The sequence below is a fragment of the Elephantulus edwardii genome, unplaced genomic scaffold (assembly GCF_000299155.1).
Source record: "Elephantulus edwardii isolate Elephantulus edwardi_28Jun2011 unplaced genomic scaffold, EleEdw1.0 scaffold00354, whole genome shotgun sequence".
Lineage (NCBI taxonomy): Eukaryota > Metazoa > Chordata > Mammalia > Macroscelidea > Macroscelididae > Elephantulus > Elephantulus edwardii.
The window spans coordinates 977,706-989,043 of record NW_006400104.1 but is presented as its reverse complement, the minus strand read 5'-3'; the positions used below and the strand labels follow the sequence as shown (position 1 = coordinate 989,043).

The following is an 11,338-nucleotide window of genomic DNA, read 5'->3' as shown; positions in this document are numbered from 1 at the left end:
TTAATATTATAAATAGAATATGTTTTACTGATAATGATCAGTCCCATGACATACAAAGCACTAAACCACTCCTTTAATTACTGAATTCCAATAAACACTATCAAATATATTTTGGTTTTCATTTAGGTAATGGACATTGTTTCTTAAACCATGAATTGAGTGAAGTGACCTGAATGTATAAAACTATCAGCATTTTTAGATTGGGTTTGCGTTATCTCATTCTTTTTTTTTCTCCAGGAAACTCTCTCACCCCAAACTTGTTCAGCTCTATGGGGTGTGCCTGGAGCAGGCCCCCATCTGCCTGGTGTTTGAGTTCATGGAGCACGGCTGTCTGTCGGATTACCTGCGCAGCCAGCGGGGGGTTTTTGCAGCGGAGACCCTCCTGGGCATGTGCCTGGACGTGTGTGAAGGCATGGCCTACCTGGAAGACGCGTGTGTCATCCACCGAGACCTGGTGAGAGGCTGCAGGACCTGTAGGCATGCAGGCTACTCATGCCACGGTGGTGTTGATAAATAACAAGACGCAGGCCATTTCTCTTTCCTCTCACTTCTTTCTTCCTCAGCACACTTTGGGCAGTTCCACTGAGAAAGTGGAAAGCCCCTGGCGGACAGAGAAGGGGTCAAATGGTTAATGTATTTGGTCACTAACTGAGAGTTTGGAGCTGTGAGTGCACTCAGAGACATCAGCAAAGGTAGACTTGGCATCTACTTCTGAAATATTCAGGCGGCTCCATGGAGCACAGCTCAACTCTGATACTTCTGGGTCGCCATGAGATAAGTTGACTCAATGCAACTGGTTAACTGGTTAGTTTGAAGGCTCAGCATGAGAGCTTGGATCTGGACCCTACTCGCAGACTCACTTCCTACTGTGGATGGCCCCTGTCACACTCTGAGTTTATATGTTTCCAGAATAGAGCTAGCAGTTTCTCCCTGTAAATGAAGAGGAATGGACACACTCTCTTTTTCTCAAAGGGCTTCTCAGAAGGATTCTCAAAATTATGTTTGAATGGCTCTCAAATCCCCCTCACGATACTGACGGTGGGAGTCAAGAATATCCATTTTGACGTGTGTCCCAAGCTAATTTATGGAGCCAAATCAAACTTTTAGAAGTTTATTCTGACTCACAGTGGCCCTACGTTAGTTTTCTGAGACCGTAGACCTTATCAGGAGGAGACTCCTCATCTTCCTCCTGTGGAGCGACTGATGGATTCAAACTGCTGACCTATCTTTCATTATCAGCCCAATGTCACCTGCCACCCCAATCCCTGCTGTTCAGTCCTCTCTTGAGGACTCATCCAGTGGAACATTCTGTGATACTAAGCAGAGGCCAGGTGGTCTCTCTGTCATAGGACAATTTTAAGCAAACTAATAACCGCCCATTGACTGTCAACCCAAAGGCATGCAGTTCAAATCCACTAGGCACTCCACGGGGAAAGATAGGCAATCAACTCCAGTGTGACTCATTGCCCCTGAAAGTCCACTGGAGGGTCAGCTATGATTTGGTCCCAACTTGTCGATACACAACAATAACATTTTTATTTTAGTCATATGGGAACACTTTCTTCACATCATTCTTAATGTTAGCATTTTCTACCTCATCTAGTTACATTAGAAACAAAAATCCCTAAAAACTACCTAAAACTTCCTTCTTCTAATAAGGACTCCAGAAACAAAGATGAAAGACAAAACTTACGTGTATTGACAAAGCCTCTGACACATTAAACTTTTCAACTAACTAACTTCCAGGAGACACCAGAGAAGCTTAATTAATGTTTGTGAAGCTTCTTGAGGCCTTTGTGCAATAGCACATAGAAAGGGAAAGGACTATTATTATAGAGGATTCCTTAATTACTGATTATCCACCAACACTTTTCCTCTCACTTTTATTTGCCTCTTTCCTCTCCAGGCTGCCCGAAATTGTCTGGTGGGAGAAAACCAAGTCATCAAGGTGTCTGATTTTGGGATGACAAGGTAATAAATGGCTTCAGACCAACAAGGATGTAGGAATGAGATTCAGGCCCCCAGCGTTTTGACCTCCTTTTGCTCTCTTGCCCAGGTTTGTCCTGGATGATCAGTACACCAGTTCCACAGGCACAAAGTTCCCAGTCAAGTGGGCATCCCCGGAGGTTTTCTCCTTCAGTCGCTACAGCAGCAAGTCAGATGTGTGGTCATTTGGTAAGACCTCTGCCCCCTGTGATCATGGGCTCACTGCTTCTTGTGTCAAATCCTGTCAACTCCTCCTGCCCTGAATACTTGATGGTGGTGGTGGGGGTGTCTCATTGAGAGTTTGTGTTTAAAACAGCTGAGAGAGAGTGAGTGAGAGAGAGAGTGAGAGCGAGAGAGAGAGAGAAGGCTAGAGAGAGAGCTCTCGTTGAATACACTCTTGGAAACTTGAAATCAGAGTGAGAAGAAAAGTGAACATTTAGAATTCCGTTGGTATTTGTTGTGAGGTCAAGAGCTAGAGGAAGTGAAGAAATTAGAATATAAAGAGATTTTATTATTAGAATATATAAATAGAAATATTTTATTATTAGAATATAAAGGTATTTTATTCTTTCCTTCAGCAAGTCATTGGGCTTCTACTACTCCTTAGGCGGTATACACAGTTACCTCACCTAGCTGTAACTAAAAAGCTCAAGTTTTAGTGCATTCAGGGGTACCTAAGAAGAAAGACTCCAAATCTACACCTTTGAAAACCCAGAGCACAGATGTGCTCTGACACACATAGTGTCCCCATGAACTAGAACTGATTCCAGGACAATTGGCCTCACTGTGTCAGGGACTGATCTAGGCACAGAGGCTGATGTGGTACATAGGACAGAAAGACAGTGTTAAGAGCTACATTTTGAGAGTGGAAATATGTGATAATAATTATGTGAGTAAATTAGTAGTTACAGGTGTAAGATAAACATCAGATTAAAAACACAAAGATGTTACCATTGAGTCTGTTTCAACTTGTGAAAAAGAAATACCATGAATCAAATAAAATGGAGAATGGAATAGAGTGTCTGACATGGGGGGAGAGTCTACTTTACATTGTATGATCTGGGAAAGCCTTTTGGACAAAGTGACCTGTTTGCTTAAGATTGTCTGAACAGACGCTCTGATGGTGCTACGGTTAAAGCATTCAGCTGCTAACCAAAAGCCTGGCAGTTTGAACCGTCCAGCTGTGAGAGAAAAAGAAGACAGTCTGCTTCCATACAGATTTATAGCTTTGTAAACCCCTTGGGGCAGTTCTGCTCTCTCTCTCTCTGTCTCTCTCTCTCTCAGATAGGTGCTATGAGTTGGAATCAACTCAGTGGCAGTGGATTTGGTTTGGTTTTGCGTAGTACAAAAGCCATACACTTTTTTTAAAAAAATGAAGGCATACACAGTAAAACATACACCACTTCAGAAATTTCCACATGAACAAATTAGTGATACTGGTTACATTCTTCAAGTTATTCCACCTTTCACAAGACCCTTTTCTGAATTTTACCATCAGCAAAGCTCACTGCCCTCTAAGCTTCTCACACTGCTGTTTTCAATTTAATCTGGAAGATGTACGAGGTGGACACTGGTGATGCAGTCTCTAGGAAGTTGTGTTGTTCACACAAAGATGGTGCCTTTCTGGCTGTTTAAAAACATCGGTGGTTTCATGGGAGTAAAATAGACAGTCTCCTCCTGTGCAAAGGATCAACTATGCATTTGAGCTTGAGTCTACTGCTTGATTTAAAACTGGCTTCAGGGGATAGTTTTCATTTAAGGTTTAAGGATTTCCTCAAAATTATAGATATTATTAGCGAATAGGTTATCCAACTTCTCAGGATATAGAAGGTTTGCATATTCAATCCTGCTCTGCATTTTGAGCAAGATTCTTCTATAAAATCTTCTATAAAATCCTTAAGCAATAGTAGTTGAGGACCATCTAGTCTGTCTTGTCGCCTAAAAAAAAGAGGTAATTATTCATGGAGGTGACTAAATACATATTCCAGGCCCTCTTCAGGGAAAACAGCTATTTTGTTTAGATTGGGATGATAAAGAGAAATCCATTCACAGAGCAGAGAAGACCATGAAGCTCTTGTTGTTGTTGTTGTTGTTGCTGCTGCTGCTGTTGCTGTTGTTAGGTGCCTTTGAGTCAAATACCACTCATAGTGACTGTATGAAAAAAAAGATCTGAACCCTATTGTATCCTATGCCATCCTCACACTTCCTGACACATAAAAGCCCATTGTGGCAGTCATCATGTCAGTCTACCTGGTAGAGGGTATTCTTTTCCTTCACTGGCCCTCCATCCTTCCAGTTATCATGTCCCTCTCCAAGGAATAGCCCCTCCTAGCAACATTCCCAAAGTGGGTGAGATGAAACCCCATCATTCTTTCCTCCAAAGAGCATTCCAGCTTCACCCTCTCCAAGACACATTAAACAGTAGCAAGTGGAAAAACTTGGTATGTCCTAAGAACATTGGCATATTAAGAAAGCAAAAAGCACAATGATATCCTGTACTGAGGAATTAGAATTTTTAATAAGTGTAAATGGGCAAAAATGAATGAATGAATGAATCTTTCTGGATTTGTCATGTTATCCTAAGCTATAGAAAGTATGCACAAAAATATACTAAATAATCTTTGATTTATATTACAAGAAGGAGTTGGTTAAAGTTTAGTGTTGCCATTCCATATGAAAGGAAAGTTTGTTAAGCATTTGGACTAGTGAAAACCAAGAGGAATCTGGCTGGTGAAGTCCCTTGGAATAAGTAGTTTCAAAGTCTTCTCTAATATTTTAGGATATTCAGTTGCAACCTAGTTATTAAAATTCTTTCAGATCTGTGCTTTTGCATAACGTTCCTTTTCACTAGGCCTAGCTATGATTTTACTATCCAGGTTTAAGTTACAGAATGAACTTGGGAGAAAGAAAACTGCAACAGCAGAAGCAAGCATTCTCAGAAGTTCTTCCTTTCTCCAATGCTCAAGGCTGGTGTTCACAGTGCAGTCACACTGTACCTGGCCAGGGCTTGGAAAGAAATCTTTCCCATTTCTGGTGGGCATCTAAAAAGATGGGATAATGGTGGACATATTTCAGTGGTGATTAATTTTACAGAACACTATAAATGGGAACGATTGTATGAACTACAGTGTGTATGAAGAATAGTGTGAAGCAAAATGTATACAAATTTTATATACATGTCAATATAAAATAATTTTTATTAAAAAAATCTTTACAGGAATGGCCATGCTGGCACACTCACTGCTTGATGCCCCATTCAGAGAATAGGGTTTGTTTTACCACCATGTATCAGCTTTGGAATTTTCTTCTACGTCTTGTAATTAGAAGGCTGGGCTTGGGTTTGTCCTCACAGGATTATGTCACTTGGAGAGAGTCCAAGGGTGACAATGGCTGATGGATGCAGAGCAGAATGAGTTCCATGGAGAAAGGGCAGGAAACAGAAACCTGGATGAGCTGAGAGTTTCACCTTTGCCTCAATAACATTAAACTTGAAGTTGAACATTTTAAGATTTTTGCCCTAATTAGTTATGTTATTTAAACAAATGAAGTAGTTTCTTTACACTTTACTCAACAATTCATAAATGCATTAGAAAATCTGTATTAAAGCAATTGCTTTCAAACCACTTTTTAGAAGTAGAATTGGCATCTTAGGATACACTAACATAAGACCTAACCTGTTATGTCAAATGAATTCTGAGTTGTGGAGACCTCACGTGTGTCAGAATAGAACTGGTGCTCCATAGGGTTCTCAAAGGCTGTGACCTTCTGGGAGTAAATCCCAAGGCCTTTCTTTCAAGGCAACTCTGGGTAAATTTGAACTACTAACCTTCTGGTTATTAGTTGAGCACTTAATCACTTGCAACATGTAGGACTTCTCTTTGGATGTTTAATAGTTTTATTTAGAGTAGAATGTCCAAAACTTCCAATGGAACTCTGAGGACTCCCTAGAAATTGAGTTAGTGTCTCTGGGCTGGCACCCAGGCATCTTCCCTTTTAACAGACTTGGGGTGGTGGGTAGGACAGTAGGATTTTTAATGCAGGTATCAAGGATCAGACTTTGGGAAGCTCTGGCCTGAAGCTCTGTAGAACACACCTTGAAACCACTAGGTTAAGGATATGCAAGCTTCTTTCACCCTGACACCCTGTGGACTTTTGGATACACAGTGAATCCAGGTGTGATATTTCTGCTGAGGATAGATGAAGATTAGAGCAAAACTAAAAAATGGGCATCTGCATCATTATTGTAGACTCTACCTTGTAAGTAGAATATAGACTCTTTAAGTACTGCAACTCAAGGCTTGGGTTTGTTCTTCTGTTCCTTCCACTTTAGAGATGCCAAGTGAGTTCTCTCTTCCCTTTTGACTTTCTGACTCCAGCTTTTTATGAAGAAGAATGTGGCATCACAATTGAAGGAAGACTTATAAACAATTTGCATTATGCAGATAACACCGCCTTGCTCACTGAAACTAAGAAAGACTTGAGGTGTTTGCTGCAGTAGTCAAGGACTGCAGCCTTTAAATGTGGGTTGCATCTCAATATCAAGAAAGCAAAGATCCTCACCACTGGGCCAGTGGGTGATGTGATGGACAAAGAAAGGATTGAGATTGTTCATTATTTCCTATTGCTTAGATGATCTGTACTCAGTATTCTTGGCACTATCAGCTAGGATCTCAGAAGCTAAGTTGCACTGGGAAGTTCTCCTATCAGGGATCTCTCCGGAGTGTTGAAGAGCAATGATGTCAGTTCGAAGATTAAGGTGTGTCTGATCCAGGCCCTAGTCTTTGTTGCTTGCTATGCATCTGAGAGCTGCACAGTGACCGGGAATGATGGTGAAGAATGAATGCCTTTGAGTTGTGAGGCTGAATATTCCATGAACTGCCAGGAGAACAGTGGGTCTTTCCTGGAGATAGTAAAGCCAGGCTGCTACTTAAAGGCAGGGATTTTGAAACTCTGTCTCACAGACTTTGAGCATGTTTCTGGGAAGGACTGGTCCTTGGGGAGGGACCTTTTGCTTGAAAGGATGGGGGAACAGCATGGGAGAGGAAGACCCTGGATGAGATGGATTCACACCATTACTGTGGCAGTGGGGTCAGTGTGTTAGAGATTTGAGGTTAGCTTGGGATAGGGCAGGGTTCAGAGCCATTATTTATAGGGTTGCTGTGAGTCATTGTTGACTCTATGGCACATAACAACAACAACAACATTGAAAAGGCTGCTCAACCACAGTCACCTGTCAGTTTGCAGTCCCGTGATGGCTTGTGTGGTGCTGGAATCTATGCCATTAGTATTGCCCATACCAGCAAGATCATCCATGGTGGGCAGGATTCCGTGCAGCCTTCAGACTAAGACAGACTAAAAAGCATGATTGGACATCTACTTCTGAACTAATGCTAGAATGTTGAAAGCCCTATAGATCATTAAAGAACATGTTTTGGTTGTAGTACCAATGAGCACCTCAGGTTGGAAGGCACTCAAAATGTCACTGCCAAAAATAACAAGACATAGTATTCAGCAAATGAAAAGTCACCTAGTTTGTATAAGCTGCACCTTCTCTACTAGCTCCTGCAGCTCCCACTGTGGATGTAAGGGTAGTCTGAGAAGTCAGTGACAATACTCCACCTACTGGCATGGGCAGGATATAATAAATCAAGGCACAGTTGTTGTTAGGTGCCAATAAGTCAAGTACATGACCAACAGATCTGAACCCAGTTGTATCCTGTCCCATCCTCACACTTCCTGTCACACTGGAGCCCATTGTGGCAGTCACTGTGTTTATTCATCTGGTTGAGGTCTTCCTTTCCTTCACTGGACCACCACCATTTCAAGCATGATGTCCCTTTCCAGGGAGTAACCTCTCCTGGTGACATACCTGAAGTATGTGAGAAGAAGCTTTGCCTCCTGGAAGGACGCTGGCTGCACTTTCTCCAGGGCATATTTATTTGTTCTTTTACCAGTCTATGGGATGTTCAGTACTCTTCTCCAGGTTCAAGGGCATTGATTCTTCTTCTGTCACTCTTGGTCATTGTTCAGCTCTCAGATGCATGGCAGGTGATCGAGGTGAACCTTGGTCCTCAAACTGACATCCAAATTACTGTGAAGCAATAACTGACTGCAGACTTCCCAATGAAATGTGTTGGTGTTGTATGTGCCATCAAGTCACCTGTGACTCATTGCAACCCTAAGTATATTGACTCTGAACCCTGTCCTCTTCTGAGCCAATCTCATCATCTCCGACAGACTTTATCCCATTTCCAGCTCTCAGATGCACAGCAAGTAGTTGTGAGGACCATGGCCTGTATCAGGCACACCTTGGTCTCCAGACTAACAAAGAACTCTGGAGAGGTCCCTGACAGCAGACTTTCCCAGTACAATCAATCTTTTGATTTCCTAACTACTGCCACGTGTTGATTGTGGAACCAAGCAAACTAAAGTTATTGACAATCTCATTCTTTTCTCCATCCATGATGAGGCTGCCAATTCGCCCAGTAGGGAGAATCTTTGTTTTCTTGATGTTGAGCTTTAATCTATGTTGAAGGCTACAATCCTTGACCTTCTGCAGCAAATGCCCCATGCCCTCTTCAAGACAAAACAAAGTATTATAATGAAATGCACAGAGCTAGAGTTGGAAAATCAAGAGGGATAAACTTGCTCATCTTAAGCTGAGGGAACTGAAAAACAAACGTCAAGCCTTGAGTTGCAATACTTAAGGATGCTGTGGGCAGAATGTTAAATGACTCAGGAAGCATCAAAACAAGATGAAAAGAGTGCACAAAGGCACTATACCAAAAATAATGGGCTGACATAGAAGAACTTCATCAAACAACATATGACCAAGAGCCTATGGTGATGAAGGAGGAAGTACAAGCTTCTCTGTAGAAACTGGGCAAAAAACAAGGTCCCAGGAATTGATGGAATACAAGTTGACATATTTTAGCAAACACCTGCTTCCCTTAAACATTCTCCAGGTTATGCCAAAGAATTTGGAGGACAACTACCTAGCCAACTACCTGGAAGAGATCTGTATTTGTTCTCATTCCAAAAAAAAAGATGACCCAACGGAGTGTGGAAATTATCAAACAATATCACCAATAGCACACACAGGCCGGATCCTGCTGAAAATGATCCAGAAATGACCAGAACTGCCAGATGTGCAGCCTGGGTTTGGAAGAGGCTGTGGCTCTGGGAACATCATAGCCAACATTATAAATGGATCTTGACTGAAAGTGCAGAGTACGTAGTGAAATAACATCTCCTGATTTCCTGACTGTTGGTGCTAAGGGTGTTGATTGTCCAAGTAGGATGAAGCCATTGACAACTTTAATCTTTTCTACCTCAATCAGGACGTTACCTATTGGCCTAGTGTTAAAGGATTTTCGTTCTCTTGACATTGAGATGCAATCCATATTGAATGCTGTATTCTTTGGTCTTCTGCAGCAAGTGCTTCAGGTCCTCCTCATATTTGGAGGGCAGGGTTGTGTCATCTGCATAATGCAGGTTGTTGATGGTTCTTCCTCCAATTCTGATGTCACCTTCTTCCGCATAGAGTCCAGCTTCTTGAATGATTTGCACAGCATACAGATTGAATAAGTATGATATGAAAAGAGAATATAATCCTAACACACATCTTTCTTTATTTTAAATGATGTAAATTTAAACCATTGAATAATAGAATTAATATCACATGAAAGCAAAATACTACTGCAGATCATGAAAAACACTTACTAGAACAGAACTTAGAGAACTGCCAGAAGTTCAAAAGGATTTAGAAAAGGATTTGGCACCAGGGATATCATCGCTGATGTCAGATGGATCCTGGCTGAATGTAAAGAATACCAGAAGAATGTCTATTTATGCTTTATTGACAATGCAAAGACATTTGACTGTGTGGATCATAACAAGTTATGGCTAACATTGAGGAGAATGGGAATCCCAGAACACTTTAGTTGTGCTCATGTGAAACCTATAACTAGACAAAGTGGCTATTGTGTGAAGAGAACAAGGAAACATTACATCTTTAAAATTAAGTGTGAGTGTCAAAGGACAGATGCTATCAATGAGTCTTAGAACCAGAAACCAATACTGGTTTTCTGTATTTTTTTTTCACTTATTGAGCTCTTTTCTTTTTTTGATTTCTTATTCATCTTGCATATTCTTTTTCCTCCAATTTCTTTTTTGTAAATAAAATTTTTATTTTATACTGGTTTACATAAAAAAATGGACAACCCAAAGTTATGTTTTGTCCAGTCTATACAATATTTTCTAAGGCAAATTAATGGCAGAAATTTTAAGTTGATATTTTTTAAAACTCAATTTCTGACTTTGGTTAAAAAAATTAAAAAAGTGGCAACTTTCCTCTTCATTCCATGTACCACAAATTGGCTGGAGGCAAATCACAGCTGTCTTAAAATAGACCGTTTGTTCTGCAGCTGGCTACACTCCCTTCACTCCCTCACCAGTTCAATAGTTTTCTACTTCGTTCATCTTTATAATCTTTATAGGCATTTGAGTTTATTTCCTTGACAGTTTTTAAGCCTGAGCTCTCTAGTTAGGGATAACAAAATTTGATCTTCACCAGTCTTAGCCCCTCACAAGGCTGGGATGTCCCAATCTTTAAGGAACATGACAGACCTCATCAGTATCAGTGTCAGATGGCTTCACAGGGATTAGAGCTCAAGTCCTAAGGACATGGAGTTAGTGATTTCTAGAGTGAGTTTGTTTGCTGCCTGTGAACTTTAACAGTACTGCGCTCACTATCTCTCACAGGCGTGCTGATGTGGGAAGTCTTCAGTGAAGGCAAAATCCCATATGAGAACCGAAGCAACTCTGAGGTGGTGGAAGACATCAGTACTGGATTTCGGTTGTACAAGCCTCGGCTGGCCTCCCCGAATGTCTACCAGATCATGAATCAGTGCTGGAAAGAGGTGAGTGGAGGACAAGGTTTCTCTCTTTGTTATCATCCCTGATTTCACAGTCCAGTGCATTCCCCAGAGAAAGGAAATCTCTTAGAAGGAAGAGGCAGATTAGCAGGAAAGCGACTTTAAGGGTTGACTGACTACAGCAATTCCCCTGAGAGCTGGCAGGGACCTTTTGCTCCGTAGTGTCCCGAAGCATAAGGTTAGTCTAGGAGAGGTGGTAGAGCAAGGCCTTCACTACCCTGCTCCCGAGATTTCTGAGAAGAGAAAAAGGTATCTGTAATGTTATAAAACCATTAAAAGTATACTGAATTCATTCTTTAAGTTGGGAAAACAAGTGCACTTGTGCTCTAACTTTATTAAAATGGCCAAATTAAAGCTCATTTCATTCATTCAACAAACCTTTATTGATAGCCTAGGTCCATCAACACTGTTCTCAG

At 41.2% G+C, this 11,338-nt stretch overlaps 1 protein-coding gene across 2 annotated transcripts in view; it reads left to right on the top strand.

Annotated features, from left to right (window-relative positions):
* Positions 1–11,338, top strand: part of ITK (IL2-inducible T-cell kinase) — a 94,281-nt gene that overhangs the window by 77,397 nt on the left and 5,546 nt on the right. For both annotated transcript variants that reach the window (XM_006901976.1, XM_006901977.1), the window contains 4 exons: positions 238–454; positions 1,907–1,971; positions 2,057–2,175; positions 10,750–10,907. In XM_006901976.1, the coding sequence (XP_006902038.1) occupies positions 238–454; positions 1,907–1,971; positions 2,057–2,175; positions 10,750–10,907 (559 nt within the window). The remainder of the gene's footprint in view (positions 1–237; positions 455–1,906; positions 1,972–2,056; positions 2,176–10,749; positions 10,908–11,338) is intronic.